At 41.8% G+C, this 19,769-nt stretch overlaps 1 protein-coding gene across 3 annotated transcripts; it reads right to left on the bottom strand.

The window, feature by feature from the left end:
• Positions 1-1,470: 1,470 nt before the first annotated feature.
• Positions 1,471-19,707, bottom strand: LOC147795988 (glutamate dehydrogenase, mitochondrial-like). 3 transcript variants are annotated; one of them, XR_015423362.1, is made up of 12 exons: positions 19,440-19,707; positions 16,663-16,778; positions 15,633-15,774; positions 14,854-15,054; positions 13,766-14,040; positions 13,455-13,592; positions 12,812-12,949; positions 12,137-12,217; positions 11,282-11,405; positions 10,902-11,056; positions 9,658-9,825; positions 1,471-6,483 (listed from the first exon to the last, which is right to left on the bottom strand). XR_015423362.1 is itself a non-coding variant. In XM_087129885.1 (11 exons), exons 1-11 carry the CDS (start codon positions 19,567-19,569, stop codon positions 6,793-6,795), a joined length of 1,620 nt encoding a protein of 539 aa, XP_086986011.1. In that variant the 5' UTR covers positions 19,570-19,707; the 3' UTR covers positions 1,471-6,792. The 3 variants fall into 3 exon arrangements, 2 of the variants coding, with proteins under 2 accessions (XP_086986011.1, XP_086986012.1); XM_087129885.1 differs by lacking the exon at positions 9,658-9,825 and having other exon boundaries at positions 1,471-6,912; XM_087129886.1 differs by lacking the exon at positions 9,658-9,825.
• Between the last annotated feature and the right edge of the window lie 62 nt (positions 19,708-19,769).

The following is a 19,769-nucleotide window of genomic DNA, read 5'->3' as shown; positions in this document are numbered from 1 at the left end:
GTTGGAACAAAGCAAATATAAAAAATGGATCTACAGAATTTGTGAAAGAAGAATAGCAACATTGCACCCTGAAATAGAAGTGAGACTTTAGACAACTGTTTTATGGGGGAGGTGTGATGTAGATGTAAAGAAAATGTCATGCTGCAATTGAAGATAAAAATGCAAAATTCAAATGTATATTTGTGGATAAAAGTTATTTATGTGTATGCTTGAGCAGGTCGGTATTAATAATTTCCTCATTAATTTGCAGGTTGTTGATCGTCTTTTAAGAGAGTAAAAGCGAAGAAACGCTTCTCTCATAATCAAAATTTTCCGACTCTCAAGCTGCTCACAGACAAATCACTGAACTTTTATTTGTACTTAGTTCTTTTTTTTTTGTTTTTATTGTTTTGAAATTGTGTAATTATTGATAAATGTGAACACAGCTGGCTGCCGGTTCATTTTGTATGATCTCAAAAATTGTTTATCCTAATTTTTTTTCCTCATTTAATTGGGTCCTTAAACATTAGAAGGAAACTGATGGGTGAATTGTGTGGAAAGTGTTAAATGTGCGTGCACTTCATTTTGAGAAAATCTGTGCACCGTGTGGGCAAAAAGCACCATAGTAAGTTTGAACTTTTGACCATACAAGATTTTGTTGACGGCTACTAACATTTTGTGTTAAAATGGGGTTAGAGATCGGTCAGAAGAATGGGCAGATCTGAAAATGATTTCTCAGCATCTGAACTTTGAAATGTTCGCCATCAACATGTTTCCGCATAGTATGATTGATAAATAACTTTGTGCCCCTTATTTCCTAGAGTAATTTTGTAGCAACTAATTTATAACATCAAACATTATTATGTATATCAGATTGCCTGTGATCATGATTTGAAAAAATGAATAAAATATTCAATATCAGACATTTGTGTGAGCTGAAACAATAATCGATAGATTATCGAATATTTGAATATTATTTTTAGAATTTGAATATTCGAATGCAAAATTCATGAAAAGGAAAGGAAATTTTTTTGTTTTTTAAATGAGAAAAATTGCACATGGAGGCTTGAGTCAAGCAGATTCAAATGCAAAGCGACAGAAATTTTACAAAATTATTCATTAAACCATTTGAAAGGAATAGAAATTTACAATAGAGCAAGAAGTCTTGTTCATCTCAGGAGACAGTGTTGGAAGTGAGAAGCTATTACGTTGATCATAATGTACAACTGAGTACATTATTGCAACTGATTTTGTACACGGTTTGTTCAACAATCTGCCGGTCGCACAACTCAATATTCAGATATTCGATCAAATTGAAGGTCAAACATTCGAATAGTGAATTATTTGACCTGACTCCGCCCTATAAATGATACTTTCATTTAGGCAGTTGCTGTTCTGAAAATATCACATGGTGCTTTGCCTCTAGCAAAGCTCTTGAGTCATTGACTTCAGTAAGAGAAATGATGGAAACACTCGAAATACATTCAAACATTTCGTTTTTTCCTCAAATTTATTTTTTCATAACAAGTGCCAATGCTTTCATGGCTGTGGGAAAAAGCAACAAAATTTCAAAACCTCTAATCGGTGGCGATGCCAGCATGCAAAGTGTGGCTGTTCCCTTTTCATTCAGGCAGTAAGTCAATATGGCAGGAAGTCACTCGGAAAGAACGAGAACAGTTGAAGTTTTGGTTGCCAATCATTGGTTGGCTGTAGTCCAGAATAAATACATGCATACATGTACATAGCTCTCATTAACGTAATGAAACTCCGAAGTTTAGTGCTCAAGAAAAAAGCAAAATAGGTCTTATTTTAGGCTACATGTATATCTATACATAGTATTGTGACAGGTGTTATTTGTACATATGCGCATTGCCATTGTGCACATTCAGCTGAAATATAGTCAGGTTCACTACATGCTTGTTGAGTGGAAGAGCCAATGTCACAAGGCACCATTCTCTGTCATCAGTTATGCACACTGGTGGGCCATGATGTACTGTACCTACACTAAAAGTTCAAAATCAGCCCGTCTTCTGTCTGTACCAGGGACAAAAACACACACCAGTCTGGAACCACACTGTCTATACTTCAAGCTAGAATTTAGAAATTACTTTGTAGGATTCGTCAATTAGCTGAGACCTAGTAATCTAGCAAAAGAATTTTGTTTACCGTCTGGCAATTTCAATTTTTGACGTGGCGAATAGACACAAAATATTGGTTTTCCAGCTTGCTCTTGCAATGGTGAAAATGACGGTTGGCAATACCAACCCAAATAAATATTAACAAGACAGTCTGGACAAGATTTGACTTGTGGCTTGAGAACAGTCATTCGTACATGACCCTTACACCAAAGAATCTCTTTATTTTGTTTTACTCATTCCATACAGTAACCCTAATGAGTATATACATGTATACATGTAAAGCTTTAAAAAAAAAAGAAACCTTTTTTTTCAAATAAAGATATCAGCGGGTACATGTACCAAGCTCAGTGTAATACAACAGCATTGCAACAACTCTTCAAGATGAGTGACACTGGTTGCCTGATTCCTCTTTGGTCAAACTGTCCAATAAGAATGAGGCAGGCCCTAAATTCAACCACTCAGACTGGACCAGTGGATCATGAATATGTAAGATGAAGCAATGTTACAACAAGCAAAACCAAAAATCAGAATATATACACACACCATGATAACTATTGACATAGAACTTATTAATCAAGATATCAATCACGCTTGGTGCATAGAACTGTTCACGAATCATTCCATTAAAGAATTTCCATCAAATCTGCAGTGGCTATTTTAGCAGGAATGGCAACCAGAATACCATTTATTTAATCCGAAAACTTGACAAGACTAAGTAAAACAAACCCCCCCCCCAAAAAAATGTATGGTGAACTACGCAAACACAGCTCGCAGTCACAGGCAGTTTGTGAAAATGATTTTTATTTGTCTCAGATGAATCTGAAGTGTAGCTAAAAGCACACATCAAGAGATAAGTTTCTACATGTACAGCAAAGCACCAGTCGTTTGGAGTTTGTCTGGCTTGCCCTGCCTTCATGAATGTCATTGATTTCTTCACTGTTAGGCTTTTACAACTGACATCACGTAAACAGCACGATGACAGAGGCATCATGCAATAACCGGGTTATCACAGGCCATTTCAGAAAACCCGGCTTTCTTTTCACACCAGTCTTCCACATGTACCTGTATGTTCAAATTAAAAGGAACAGGCCCACACTGTTTTATTTCAAGCATAACACACATCAAGTTGGCATTGTCCAAAAACCAGGGTCACAAAATAATGAAGGTGAAGTCCGAGACCGAAGTTGAACACAACAAAATGGCATTAAAGTGTACTTTGAATATTTACAATGAAATGACGGTGGTTCGTTACTTACCCCTTCATTTCGCTTCTATCAAGTACTAAGTACACACAGGTACAAATACCAGTAGATCTGGTCCAGGCTAATTCTGAAGTACTCTCATTGGACAGTTTGCGTCCAATGGCTGTCAAAGCTGGTGATGAGGCACTAATGCTTGGCATCATACAATCCTACAATCCTTTGCACATTCAAGCAAGATTTTGCGCTGTAAGTAATTAAACTGATCAGTCTGTACCACTGGTCTTTGCCGAGACCTGTGAGTGTGCCTGATTCAGACCGGTTGGCTCATTATAGAGTACCGAAGTGAATACGTCACACGCACAATCAGTGAGTAAAAGGCATTAGCGTGAGAACCAGCGCGTGAACCAACACGCGCGCGTACTCCATTCGTTTACACTGCACTTTCTGGTTCACAGTGACGTCACACTTCGGTACTCTATGCTGCTTTACAAAAAAAAAACCAACAACTTTATAACCTTAATGCTGGAGATGTTCAGAGAAATCTTTACTATCTTTTTAAAACAATCGTTTCTATTTCAGACCAGGTTTTTTTTTACACAAGCATCCCAAACTTAATCCTCATAACCGTCAATGTTGGACTAAACAAAAAACCTTTCCAAATACTTGCAAAATAAACGTGTTATATAGCTGGCTGTTTCATGGCTTCATCACTGGTGATCTGAAAAAAAAATGGAGCAAGATTCAAACTGATTTTTCTTACCTTTCCCCCTAAATTTTCACTCCAAAATTAAAATTTTAAATTTACGCAATGTCTAATAAAAACCACGTGGAACAGGCAAATTTGTACAAAAATGACCCAAAACAACAAGCCCCCCCCCAAAAAAGAACACAAAATCTAGATTTATTTGGAAGATCCTGCCACTTGTCGAAACATTTCTCATACAAACAGCTTTGGTGAGTTTCTAACTGTTCAATACCTATGAGTTATATAATCAGATTTACCTTTACAAGGGTAAAAATTTCTTAAAACTCTCTAGACTATGCGCTTTAGCACTCTCCTCCAACATGTAGAGAAGCTGATCTAGCCACTGATTAAAAAAAGTTCCACAAGCAAAGAAAACTACGGTAAGCATAAATGTACACGAATGGACTTGTGAATAAAGTGTGGTCACTGAAGGTACACCGGGTCAAATAAGCCAGACAGATATAATGCCAAATTATGCCTACACGGTGAGATATGAGCTTTAGCACGTGAGGGGTACAACAAAATTTAAAGAAAATAAATTTCTGAAGTTTGAAAATTTCATGTTTCAAGTTGTTACAAGCAGTCATTTCACCTTTTTTGTTTGTTTGGTTTGTTTCTTAGCTGTTAAACAATGATATTCCATGAGACAACAATCGGTAAGTCTGGCATTTCTGTCACACTATTCCCATATGATTTTTTATGTCTTGCGAGCAGGTCAAGGTGTGAATGGGATTGGTTGGGTGTAAATATTTTGCATTTCTGGTGACCCGTGTGCTAATCCAACCTTTTTTCGGGTCGCTTTGATCGTCACTACAGACATCCTGCTGCGACGCTTTCCAAATCTAAAATGCTTGATGTGAACATGGAGGAAGGACACAGAAGGAGTTCCAACTCTGGTACTTTAACGTGCTGGATGGGAATTGCCGCCCGGTCAGACGAACAACAGTAAACATTCCAAAAATGCCCGATTACTGCCAGTAGCTTAGCCATAGAAGTGGGGCCAGTAATATCATAGCAATATGTGGTGTGTTTTGTTTGCATTAAACTACAACTTATTGCCGTGACCAGAATACAGAGAGCGAAAAATCTCTGACATTAGATCTACTTTTGCCATCACGAATAAACTTTTTTTATTTATCCTCTGCAATGTTTGTAATTTTCTTTTGTCTCTCCCAAACATCAGTTTTCTAATTCTTTTTATGAATTTGGCTAAGACTAGCCAACAACGTGTTGACTACCACTGGGCAGTTAAGTTCATAACAAACAAAATGTGCTATTTCATCACAAGGAGTGATCATGAGATGTCATGAAATATCTCTTTGTATAAATGCTGTAAAATAAATGATTCAAATAAAACTTATAACATCTTATAAACAACTTTTCAAATTTCTCCAGCAGAAAGCGTTCGATCAGGGCAACGACTGCACATGAACACTTAGGGCACACAGCCTAATACAAGCAACTGCGCAAGCATTCAATTTGATGTTGTTTTCAGAGCACCAACGATGGCACGAATATTCAACTTCTTATACTGCAGTACACAAACAGGATACAGACAGGTGGTGCTTAGCAAGCATTCGCTGCGCTCTGGCTATGGACACACCGGGCATGCCCGAGAGCGATAATTGGCCAGATGTTATAGCCCGGGCAGTTCAAACTCCTTCTGTGTCCTTCCTCCATGGTGTGGACAAGCATCGCATGACACAGTGTCTGCAGTAACCCATTTTCACTCTGTGGTACGAGGTAGCTACATGTAGGGGATGCAACGTACACAACCAGCCCTCAGGCAGTGACACCATTGTAAAGGACCATCCCACATAGTGCAGTATCCTCCACTCTGCAGGAAATCAAGGACACAATTCTTGGGACCTAAACTTTTCAGGGAAATGCGTCCGAAAACTAATGGTATCGTACGGTATCTTAACTGTGCCTTCCTCAATCCCGATGGCCCAAACTCCCGAGGGATTCCGAAGGATCTGGGAGGTTTTCGGTGAAATTGAGCCCTGTACACAAGGTTGATGATCAAGTGGAGAATTGGAACACATAATAACCGGCAGAAGCTTTGACCTGGACTGAAGCCTCACTTCTGGAGTAAACTACTGACATTCGTTATTACCCGGATACGTCATTCAGCACACATACTTCAACTGGCAGTTAGGACAACAAAATCTGGACGCAAACTCAGTTGAGGGAGCTTTGCAGCCATTGATGATGACGACGGAATTGTATACGCTAATGCTTTTTTTTTTACGGGGGGGGCGACAGAAAAGCACTTCTGGTCTGTGGCGGCTTGGGCTGTTTATGTGAAGGTGAATCCGGCGTCTTGGTAAGTCAGGAAGATCTTCTGAATGGAGTTGAGGTAGGCGGCCGTGCGGAGGTCCAGGCCCAGGTTGAACTTCATGGCCGTGCGCATGATTTGCTGCGGAGGAGGCAGAAAGCGAGTCCGGGAGAAATTATCTTGGGTGTCAACAGCGCCATCTACTGTCCGACAGGTCTAAGCCGCCGTGACACAATTGCCGTTATCAGCACAAAAATATTCTGATAATTGGGGTAAGGAGTGGCCATCCATCAAAACCAAGTCAAAGCAGCATTTCAGATACCAATATCAAAAATCAACTGGAGTTAGTATTTAGAAACAGGAGAAATTGTAAGTAATGACTTTGCGAGCATCGAACAGAGACGGATTGACAGGCGCTATTGCTTGCTTGGCTTTACGTCTCCTCTTTCTCTAGGTGAACGCGAGGCCGGCCCTAAGGGTGGTGTTGTAGATTTTCTCCAGAGAGTTGACGTAGGCCGCCGTACGAAGGTCCAGGCCCAGATTGTACTTCATGCCTGTCCGCATGATTTGCTGATGGGAAACCATAAAAGAAGATGCCAGGTTTTCAAATCACAGCGATCCCCTCAGAGGGCAGGCTATTAAAGAGACGACCCCCCTCTCCCCTTTTCATACTTCCCCGCCCCCGACTCTGACTGAGATGCAAGGCGATTGCATGCATGCAGAATGGATGATTTGTTTAGGCTCGGCAAATGCATTTTCCGACACTGCGGCAAAAAAAAACCGCCTACTGTTGACATTCTACATCCGTGCAGCCACGTTTACTAAACAGGGGTGACAACCTGTCCCAAGAGACAATAAATTCTCAAATGTTGTCCTCTGGTGGTAAATGGGCATGCTGGCATGGCTGGTGCCTGTTTGGGTCGCTGTTCTCTCTTGGGGACACTGCTCGGGTGTAAAATATGGGAGAAAGACGCAAACGTGTGGAGACAGTTTTTTTGTGCAGATTTGACTGATGCTGGTCATGTGACGCTGCGCAACTTGTACCATCGAGCAAGCACCCTCAGCCATTTGTAAGTGAGCAGATTGCAAATACGCAGCGCCCTCTTGTGTCACTGCAGAGGTGTGAACAAGTTTTCGAGTCTATGCTTCGAAACGCCCGGCGTGGTGAGCCACAGAATGGAGCGAGGGTTGCGGCATGATTACGATTCGCTGACAAGATGGGCCATACTATGCATGAGCTTACTTCAAGCAGGGCACTGTTGGTAAGGAAGAGGCAAAAATAGAGAAAAAGAAAATGCGAGAGATTGAGGTTAACTGACATGCACTGCATGCATGGATGTTGAGACCAGAAGGGGGGGCGGGCATGACTTACATGTAGAAGGACAGTGAAAGTTGGCAAGAGAGATGCCAGGTATCTGAAATGCTGATTGACGCAATTAAAACATGGTGTCGGACATCTGGCCATGCCACTGCAATTTCTGAAACACAAGTCTACAAAACTCTTAAACTATTCCTCACACCAAATGAGTAGCATTCAAAGCTTGCGGGTGAAGGGAAACAGAAAGAAGTCCCTGTGATGGGTAGGAAAATTGACATTAGCTGAGCAAGCACCGGTAAAAATAATACAACAGGTGATAGGCTGTGATGGATGTTAACTATTATGAGCGTGCGTACATAGCGGCAAATCACACCACAGTAACTGAAATGGTAACCTGAAATAAGTTGAAGAAAATAAATCAACTTCGGTTCACACTGAGGACACTCTCACTAATATTCAATAAACAAGTAGATCTGGGGCCAATTTCACAGAAATGCTTAAGCACAGAATTTGCTTGCTTAATAAACAAAGGTTACCAGCTCAAACTCTATGTGATTGCCATGCTAACCAAAAGACAGGTAAATACCAATCCAAAATGATATACATCACTAGAAGTTTTGGCTGGTAACCTGATTTGTCAAGCAAGGTTCTTCACGCTTTAACAAGTTTTTCCCTTAAGCAGCACTATGAAATTGGCCCCTGGTACAGGTATACATGTATGTGTATTAGATTTACAGTTAAAGCTTATGGAAACAGGTTCATTTGATTAAATATCTGATTCAATTTTCTGGGAAATGTGACTATTATCAGTGATCTGTTTCCATCTGAATGTCCACATGTTTTGGAATGAAAAGTCACACAGAGAGTGTATCGAGTTCTTAGTCAGTATACAGGCTCAGCGTGGTAGCCATCTTGTAGAGCAGTTCTTTTGTTCCATAGAGAAACGTCCTTTCTGCATATCCTGTGGAACAAAAGCACTGGCCTGCAAGATGGCAGCCGTGCAAACCCTCTATTGACAATGTGATTGCACCACAGTCCAAGAAAGACTTGAGACAGAAGAATGAACCAGGCTGCAGCATACACATGGCGTGCCTTAATAATGTTAGCATGCCAGCGAGTTCAAAAAATGTTCCACACTTCAAACAGACGATATTGCACTTTAGTACAACGCCAAGGCCGACCATGCCACCACCGACACCACTAGGCGGAAGATATATGTAGAGAAACTACAGAGCTCTACCGATAAAAAGATGCTGACAAAAAATGGTACTCAAACTATACCTTTTTCCTGCATGCCTTTCTTCAAAAATTCTTACCAGGGAAAAATAGGATGGTTTTAATGATAGAAGAGAGATATTGAATCCTCTTTGAAACCAAGGGCTCTCCTTAATTTAGCAAGACATTGCCAATGAGTAACTCTGCAAGCCGTGGATTATACAAAAATTCCCCAAAGAAAACCTGAATTTCTTAGAAGTATTTTCAGTGATTTGATCATTTATATTCCAAGACTTTTCCAACATTTTTGAAAGCAATCACAGAAATGTCCATGATCATTTAGACAATTTAAACATATTTATTGAAAGGAAATTTGGAAGGCATTCAAGGCTCTTCCTAAGTTGAATGTGAGATTCTAAGATTTGGTGAGTAGTTTGCATGATGAGTAAAAGTCATAACTTGAGTAATTATCCACGACAACTACACATTTTGAACTCTTTTTAACGGAACCTCCAATAGACACCAAGTTTTCATCCTTTGTGATCAAATAATCACCGGGTATCAGACCCATTCCTTGAATTCTGGACTTGTTCAGAGATTTCCACGACAACCAACAAGTACATGAAGTTATAACATCTGATCGCTTCGGGAAAAAGTCTCTCCAACTGCCATTTTCATTTCCTTAAATGAATTCCTGGAAAAAAATAATGCAGATCCTCCCAAGGTACAGTTTGAGTAGAATTTTTTGACAAAGCAGCTGCAAGAAGAAAACAGGGTATTACAGTTGCTGTGTGGTTGGCCCGTCTACCGTACATCAGGGGCGAAGATATGGGTTAAAATGTAAGGCCGGCATCGCGATACGTATTAAAGATCTTGCTGACAGCCGATGCGTAGGCAGCGGTACGGATGTCCAATTGTAAATTGTGGCGCATGGCGAGTCGCATGATTTGCTATGAACAAAAAAAAAAATGGGTGGGTGAAAAAAGAATTACCTAATGATAATGAAAATGAATGATGCACTACAATGGATGGTATAATGTACCAATCTTGTACCAACAAATGAAAAAAAAAATGACGATTGTTTCCAATTCTCTCAGTTGATCAGTGTTGATGAAAAACTTGGATGCTGGAGCTTGTTCGTGAATGTGCATGTTATGAATATTCAAATGAAGCCATGTATTCCCTACGAGCGGTCGGCTTTGGAAGCAGTATGCTTTCATGCATAGAGCTAAAAACAAAGCAATAATGTCATCCAAGTGCTTATTTTGCTTAAATGTTGCTAACTAACACCTTTTAAGGATAACAACTTTTGCTTTCCAAGTTTCTCAAACAGACATGCCCGTTTTAGACGTTTATTGAAATAATAGTAAGCGTTAAGTACCACATAGGAAAACAAAGTCGGCCTCTAGAATGAGACTACTTGTCTTAAGGTTGGGACTGAACCACAAGTATCTAAGGCACCTGAGTGAACGGATGGAGGGAAGTCTGCTGAAGAGAGCAGCAAAGAAATGGTGGGTTCGATTCCAGCCTGTGTCATCGGTAAGTTTTTCCCCTTTCCGCAAGGTTTTTGGTATGAGGTTCGAATTTGCTGGGGGATTAACATGCATGTCCTTTTGAGAAACCCGGGTTAAGTAATTCAGTTATCGATGCAGGGAGTCTGTTTAACAGAAAGAGATTTTTTTGCAGGGAAGGGGGTGCCACTCTATAAAAGAAACTATACAAAAGAAGGCAAGCACTCTGGGAAGTTGCACAGGACCAACATAAGAGGGGTGCCACTCTTCAAAAGAAACAGGGAGCACTAACAAACTCTTAATGGGCACTTAAGTAAACAATAAATAGATCCCCTCTTGCAGAAATTGTGCAAAGAAATAACCCTTAAGTATGCCTCTTGAAAAGGCAAGGAGGAACCCCTGTTCAAGGATAAAATTTAAGGGGTTGCACTCTCAGAAAACTACCGGGAGGGCAATGACAGAGTTACAACCCCTTCTGCCAGACCTAGGAGTGTATCCCCTTTTCTTTGACTTACCCGGGCAGAGCGTTCCATGGTGTAAGCCAGGCCACTATGCACAATGTCCTTCTCGCTGGCGCCCGAGATGCGATCGGAGAACTTCTCAGACGGAACGATGGGGATGCGACCGCCGTGCTTGCCAAATTTCCTCTCTAGGCTTTCCTGTACGCTCTCTGCACAGGCAAACCAATCCATCATTCCAACCAATCAGTACTTGCTAAAACTCAAAGAGAACGAGAGTCTCGCTTCATCTCACACCCTTCTCATCTGAGACATGGTTTACATACCATGAAGCTCTGTGACCTACTTGCTAAAATGTCCAGAGGTTTTCTTACTTCTAGTTGAACCAGTTCAACTGGTCAGCAAAAAAGACAAGTTTTACACTCCGGAAGACTCACCAAGCAGGAACTGATTGGAGTCCCTCTCATATTTGAAGGTGAGGCGGCCGTAGCTGACGTGGTTCAGGTTTTTAAGCCACTCGAAATACGAGACGGTCACACCACCAGCGTTGATGTACAGGTCCTAGGGGACGGGTGGGTCCACAATCACAAAAATAAACATTGATTCTCAGTGAAAGACAGATTAAAGGAATTCTGTTAAGAATGTGCTCTGAGGTGAAATAGGTAACATTGGCTGGCAATGAAAAGTAATAGTAACAGAAACGTAGTGATGACAAAAAAAAAAGGTCCGGTAAGGTGAGATTTTGTGCATTTTCTCAACCCTGATTGCAAGTACGGAGTATATCTTATGGATCAGTAACCAATGTACTTATTTGACAATGCAGCCAAGTGCGTGACTTTCTTTTGACAGGACCTCTGGCAATCGCAAAGAGAAGCAATCTGCACAGAAAAGACAGATTTTTGCTTCATGTATGTGGAACTGTTGGCACACCTCCACGAGTGACACTTGAAGACGCACCGTCGTTGCACAGCAATGCACACATAGGCACCGACCTCTTGTAAGGCCAACGCAACGAGACAGGTCAACGACCCCCCTCATGAGACTTCCAAGGTGATCCGTGGTCAAATCCCCACACCACTTTGGAGCCTTCTGTGCTCACCAGATGCTACGGCAGTTTTTCTTCCCCTTTCCTCACATGCTTTGGCAAAACCAATGGACAGCATTTCAGATGTAGGATTTGATATTGCCGTCATTTCAGTGGAGACATGTATTCAGAACAGGAAACCAATGACCCAAAATCGGACGTGGCGAGAACAGGAATGATCCATCCTGAGCAGAACCACGATACTCACAGGAATAACCATGATGTTCCTCTCCTGAAGGATCTTGTCGGCAGCTGGAGTGGTGGGTCCGTTGGCACCTTCGGCAATAATCTGCAGAAATACAAAAACAAATCAAGTGAATAAACAAACAAATACAAACACGGGCGTTGCCTGAATTATTTCCTGGGGGAGGGCCAACCTCTTGTTTCCAACTGTTTTCAACTTTGTCTGTTGGATAACTGACAAAGTTGAAAAGGCAGTGTTACTTCAGTGACATTTCGCACATGCACAAGTCACAGCTGTTCTGAGTATTTGAGGCATGTGGACATTTGGGTTAGTTGTAAACACCCTGTTGATTGAACAGGAATTAGTAGGCACGTATGACCAACGTGTAAGTGATCAAGTGTTATGATTTCGAATTCTGTTCACCAATTTAGTCCATTAGTTCGTCGGTAAGCTAGCCCGTGGCATTGCTGAAATGTTCAGCATGAAATCCCAATGTGTTACGGAGAGAAATACAGTCAAACACAGATAAGAAGAGCACCGTTAATACAAGGTCACATTTATAACAAGGACAATTTTGGGCTCCAAGTCTTTCTTTTCCATTACTGATAATACAAGGTAACTATTCCGACAGGGTAATTTGTAAAGTCCCAAGGACTTTGTTCTGACAATGTTCCACTGTGCTGGGGTGTGAGGGCCTACCCGTGCTTTAATGTGGGGAGCGTTCCTGGACGTGATCTGCTTCTCTCCGGCACAAGGTACCAAGATGTCGCACTGCTCCACCAGGAGATCGCCATCGAAGGGCTCGGCATCTGGGAAGCCAACGACGGTTCCGTGTTGCTGTCACAAGAAAAAAATGGACAGAAGCTGACTTGAAACACCCAATGGATGGGTTTGAAATTCCCGACCTGCAGGAACAAGAACTTTTACCAAGGAACAACCCAACTAGTGCTACACAAGTCTGTAAGACTGTTTCATCTCTTACACTGTCATTACGAAAACTACAAATGTACATCAGAAATAAGTCATAAGTAATCTCAAGTAATCATTCAAAAATATTGGTGTGTGATCGAGAAACATGAGCATAGTTTTTCATTTGTTCTCGTCAAAGGCTGGTAATTTTTTTTTAAAACAATTCCACACTAGTTCTTCTTCTCAAATTTTCCACAAGCATGTGTTTTCAGCCCACAAACCTGGGCCATGTCTGAATAACTAGGCCACGTCTTGAAATAAGACACAACTCTATTAAAAGAACTGTCTGAAGCCACTCTGGTAGACCTGTGAGCAGTTTGGAGATGCAGCTAAGTGATTCAGACAGGGACTCTAATTTCAGATTAGGACGTACCAGCTTGTAGTCTTCAAGGTCTTTCGGGTCAATCCCGTTGTAGTTATAAATGCTGCCATCTATCTCCATAATTCCAATGCAGCGAGCACCGAATCGGTGAAGGTAACGCATCGTGTGTAGACCCACATTACCAAAACCCTGGAACGAGTGTGAAACTAACATAAGCTTTCATGAATTTGACACCTGATTAAGGCTCCTTTGCTGCGTTGTAAGGAAACAAGGAAAAATTTGGTTTAGAATGAGAAAGGATTACTTCATCATGTAACCGATGACTGCGGTCTAGTACCCTGACTCACTACAGCAAATAGTACCTGAATTATGAATGTCTTATCACCAAAGCCAGGCGTCAGCCCCACAGTGCTCATGTAGGAGGCTTCATTGACAAAGTTTTCGATGCCGTGGTAGATGCCACGGCCGGTGGCTGAGATACGTCCGTGGATGCCGCCCTGCGTGATAGGCTTGCCTGTGATGCAAGCGTGGGCGTTGATGTCTTGGTAACCAACAGTCATGGCGTAGGTGTCGGCTATCCAGCTCATCTCGCGCTCACCGGTGCCCATGTCCGGGGCCGGAACGTCAACACCAGGCCCTGTGTCCAGAAAGGAAAGGTATTGAAGAAAATCTTTGGGGACAGAGGGTTAAACCACTGGCTTAAAGCAGTCACAAAAATGTATTTATCCTAAACGTACAAAATTCCCAAAAAATAGACCAATCGAGTTATCCCCCATCCATGGTGCACATGAGCAGTTAATGTGTACTCCTCCCCAGTGCCATACTGCATGCTGTGGCCGTGTATCAAATGCATGCACACATTCACGTCAGACTTGTCATACATGTCAAACATAAATCACACCTGTGATTTGTTGAAGGACTTGGGACTAAGAGTTCTGTTCCTTGGGGTATGCGACATGATTATCTTAACATCAAAGCAGACTATCTTTGGCTGCTTGACTTTTCAATCGCTAGCCAGTTCTAGACGGTTTTTCCTCTTTAAAGATGTCTTTCTTTAAACACTAAATGCATGGGCACATATTAAGGGGAGGGGGTATCCGCTTCCAGCAGGACCAAGAGAGAGCGCAATCTTCCTAGCAATGGAGGCTCCTTTGGTGGGAATGCACTTCGCTGGTTCATGAACGACTATGAAAAGTGTACGTTATGGTCACATCGCTACTAACAAAATGAACACTCCCACTATCATGGCTCTTTTCAACCAATGAGGGGGTGCTTCTGCTCAAGGCAGACGTTCCCACCTCTGACTCGTTTTAGCCTCTTTCTCTGCTTTTTCAATCTCCACGACATCTTTGGCTCTGCAGCAGGTCGCACAAAGGCTGACGTGGTGGCGAATTCAGGATGCCAGAGGTAAAAAAAAAGGGGGAGAGAGCTCACGAACCCGGTTACCTACCGATGAATCCCTTCTTGGCCAGCTCCACGCAGAAGCGCCGGGTGATCTTCTCCAGCTCCCGCTCCGAGTACTGCTTGGGGTCGACCTTGATGCCTCCCTTGGCCCCACCGAAGGGGACGTCCACCACCGCGCACTTGTAGGTCATCAGGGAGGCCAGGGCCTTTACCTCATCTGCGTTCACGTCTGAGCTGTAGCGGATACCTTGGGGGGGGGGAAGGTGCCAAAATCATGGCCAGTGAAAGATCCTGTGAATAAAAGCATCACCTGCAGCCAAAATGATACAGTGGCAGGCATCCACCTTCCTCAGCCTACATAATCTTCCAAAACCTCCTGGTGGATTCTGAAGTATTAGGAAGATCGCAGTTAGTGGGCCTTGAACTTGACCAAAAGAGGGTGCTATTCTCCCAGCAAAGGAGGCTCCTTCGGTCAGGACTGAACTTCGCTGGTTCACGAACGACTAAGAAATGCACGTGTTACGGTCACACTCGTATCGCTACAAACAAAATGAACACTCCCGACCAGCGTGGCACTTTTCAACCAATGAGAGGGGTGATTCTGCTTGAGGATGATAATAAGAAACGTCTCAGAGTTGGAATGCTACGAACCATTCCAATGAGATTACTGCTTGTTCCAACCGGGCACACCCACGTACATTCACAAACAAGAAGAGTGATCTATGCTCCAACTGGGAACATATTTACAAATTCCCACAGGGTACATGCAGCGTTCCGTAGTTTGATTTGACTGAAGCTACATGTAGATGTGTGGTGACTGCTCACCTCCTTTGCACGGCGTTCGGTGCTGGCTGTGCTGGGCTCGGTAGGCTTCGATCATCTCAAATCGGCCGTCGTCACGCCGCAGCGGGAAGTTCAGACTCAGCACATTGTTACAGGGTTTCATCAGCTTCAGGATGCCTTGGACCTGTTGGAGATTGGGAATGGACTTGGTCAGATGATTGATTTTGTACTTCACCTGTTTATGTCTCCACTTTTCATTTGTCTCTTCTAAGATGTGTCATGTTGCTTGTCATTTCAACAAATTCTTCCATGACCAGCTTTCAAAATCATTTTTTTCAGTGCATAATGATCTACAGTTCTTCTCTATACATCAATCGTTAGTGGTTGCTTCCAAATTTTTGACAGGAGAAACTACATGAATGTAATGTCATAGAATAACTGAGTAGAATTTTGTGAATACAAGAAGCCAAGCCGAAGTTCTTTGTTGCTGTTCAATGGAGACTTTTAAGACGTTGGCAGCAAACAAGTACGTACTGCTCCTGTTTGCCACTGCCAAGAAAACATGTGCACAGTTCTGAGCATGTGCGCGTAGGCCTGAGCATGTGCACAGTTCTGAGCATGTGCGCATAGTTCTGAGCACGCGCACATAGTTCTGAGCATGTACGCTTAGGTCTGAGCATGTACACAGTTCTGAGCATGTGCGCATAGTTCTGAGCATGCGCGCATACATGTAGTTATGAGTAAGGACAAACCTGTGCATGAGGACTGGTTCATGTACACCTGCTGCCGTCAGCATCTCAAAGTTTCTCACTCTGCTCAGTTCAGTACGCTTTATGGTTAAATATTGGTTTGATGATAGATTGTGCTGGATTCAGCTAAGCACGTACATGTACTTAATAGTGGAAGATGAAACAGGGTTAAGCAAACTCGATGAGGCAAAGTCTCATGGGGGTGTCAAAACTGATTGGCTATGGCTGAAATAATGCACATGTCCTTGGAATCCACTAGCAAGCGGCTACAAGCATTCCCCCATAGATTCCTATGTTATTTGAAGCCTTAGCCGTACATGTACCTTGAGCCTCTTCTGGTCTTTGGACATGCTGCCTTTCATGTTGTCCACCAGCGTGTCTTCGACCAGGGCTGCTCCCCTGTCAAAGTACTCCTCCACCATATCAAAGAAGTTGGGATCTGCCAGTGTCAAAGATCCAGATTCAAAAGAGAGAACGGAAACACTTCCATATATGAGCAACACTTGATGCCCCTGTGCACAAACCTATGAGACTTGTCTACAAAACCCAAGTGTTTTCAAAGTAAATGCTTCGGCCTTTTCATTGCTAAAGTTTACCTTTTGGGAGATGTTATCACTTTCTAACGGCTGTTGTAATATTTTTAAAGGAAAATTAGTGTTGTCCGTGTACGGGAGTCATTCCAACTTTCCAAGAGAACTCAACAGCTGTACCTGCTGATGGTTTGATGGTGGTAAACAGGACATTTATACGGGTGAATTTTTCTTCATTCTGATGAATTGAGCCGTGTAAAAATAGGAATAGTCTGTTCTCTTGACATCTGATGGTTGTCCGTACTTTACACAAATCCCAAATTGGTTCTTAAGACTGTAGTCTCAATTGTCATTATTCTAAGGAGGATAATCTGCATAGTTTTATGACTTTGCTCGGAGATTTGTCGAGATGTAGTACGGGCCAAAATTCATCCTGTACAGGAGGACCCCTTCTAAAAAAGAGTGAAACCTTAATCCCAACGCTTCCCAATCTCTCAAAAAGCCCTTGGAGGTTTATAAAACTTTGAACAATTCGTCTCAATTCACAAGACCATTTTAACAATCTCTACTGTTCATAAGTGACCCATATTTGCTGGTAACCTTCAACCCTTTTGAACAAAGTTCAGAAATTACGGGACGGACAAACTCACACAACAACCCCCCAAATATATAAATAACCTCCCAAAAAAAATGAACACGGTATACGAGTGCAACATGATGTTTAAAAAATGTCACAGGAAGCTTCTTTGTAATTTCCTAAATATTGTCATCAAATTTATTCACTTCTGAGGAAGAAAAAAGTTTCAAAGGACCTTGTTTTCAGGACTACTCGGACAGTAATTCTTGATAAAAGGTATGCACTATTTGATGGCCACCAAGTCTCCCACAAGTACACGCACTACCAGCAAATAACTGGCTATTTAAGTGTGTCCGAGATAAGCCCTATGACATGAATATTCTTCAGCAGTTGCAAATCACACTGATATGCACTGCAAACATTGCATTCATTCAAGGGCAATGCAGCATATGCAGGGTATACTTTATTGTAAGATCTTTCTGAAGTGCAGTCTTAAGTGGGAGACTTAAAATTAGATTCAGTTGACCTTATAAAAAAATTATTGTCATTTAGAGGACGGCGTCATAAACTGGAACATGGTTTCTCTTCTACACTATATAGTACTTTAGAAGGTACCTTAAAATCTGTTTCATTGTCGTGAACGTCTGAAGTACGTACATGTAGTTCATGAGGATTATAAGAAGACTTCCTTTTTTATTTTTTCAGTAGACATGATACCAGAAGGCTGTGACACATTATTTTTATGTTTTGAAGTACATGATTTAAGGCTGTCCTTTTCACCCAAACAGATAACTCATTTTGCCTATAATCTGTAAGAGTGGCCAAAGTTTACAGCGATATCACCTTTTGGTTGGTTTTCGATTCACCTCCAATTTGTTCAAAATGGCCATTTGTCTCATTAATTTTAAACACAGTCATTTATTCATTTGGTAAAGTATGTGTACTATTTATTATTTAGTGTTCTGAAAGCTGTCATCAGTCCCAACTATAGTTGGGCCCGTCCCAACTAGAGTCCCAACTAGAGTGCTATAGTTGGGCTGGCCCAACTACAGCACAGAGGTCCAGTGTGCATGTGTCAAGCATGTGCTCAAGTCACATATTGTTTACATTGCCATGTCATAGATGAAGTGCCATATTGTAGATGAATTGTGTCAAGTGTAAGATGCATAAACTTGGATAGGGTTGAGTAAAAATTTCTATAGAAATTGGTCAACAGTAGTTGGGCCTGCCCAGCTACAGTACTACAGTTGGGACACGCTATAGTTGGGATGTAACACCGACGTCACGTGTGATTTTCATACAGTAAATTATTCTGCTACTTCTGTACCGATGGCCAATCACAGTATTAGCAGCCACTTGTACCAGAAAAACACGACTGCGACATCAAATGAACAGACCTATTGAAATGCAGGCCAAATACTTATATAGTCTGCCATTTCTGAACTGGGCAAACCTTTTGTAAAGCATATAAAGATACAATTTTGCCAAGTCCTGCATGTTCATGTCAAAAATAACAGCAAGTCATAAAGAAAACTTACTTAATAGGTAGGCCTAGGGAAAGAGTTCCATATACGGACGCCAGTAATTATTCCCTAAAGTGACCTAAAGCAAAAACATGTCCAGAAAAGTTCAATTTAGGAGGGAAAATACAAAGTCGTTTACTCGGAAAAAAATTTGTCAAACCAGTCTGCGCACAGGTTATCAAGGGGTGTCCGTATATGGAACTCTTTCCGGGCCTAGTTTAACATGACTGTTAACAATACTCAATAGCCACACCCCCCACAAACCCCACTGCCTCAAAATTGATATCAACTTTTCTGGTGTGTCTGGACTTTACTCCTAACCTTACGATTTAGCCCATAAATAAATAAATATAAATATACTTTCTATGAGGGTGCATACAGCGGTTGGAAACAAAAAGACACGTTGACCCGTACTGATAAATTTTCTAAGTGTACAAGATAAAAAGACGACGTAGGGCCTACGGAAATACCTTCCTCTTCAGCTGCACTGCAAACATTTCTCCGGGTATTCACTGCACTGCCACTGGCTCTGGAAAGTCCCGACAAAGTCAGGGCTTTTGCACCTTCCCTTTGCACGCTACTCGCCAAAATTCTTAACATGTTGATTCTACAAGTTATATACAAACACTTAATACTGATAAATACTGCCTTAAATTTCTTTAAAATGCTAAAAATCGCGGTTATTTCAAGACGAAAACTCTTCTGGCATGATCTCTGTCAGCGTCACGAATTTGGTAGGTACTGAATATTAATGATGTATGAGGCCATTTGGGAGGTGTGTTCAGACCTGAACCAATCAA

Source organism: Acanthaster planci, linkage group LG19 (assembly GCF_054643075.1).
Source record: "Acanthaster planci isolate LZ-2023a linkage group LG19, COTS_SCS, whole genome shotgun sequence".
Lineage (NCBI taxonomy): Eukaryota > Metazoa > Echinodermata > Asteroidea > Valvatida > Acanthasteridae > Acanthaster > Acanthaster planci.
This window is presented reverse-complemented; position numbering and strand designations above follow the sequence as displayed.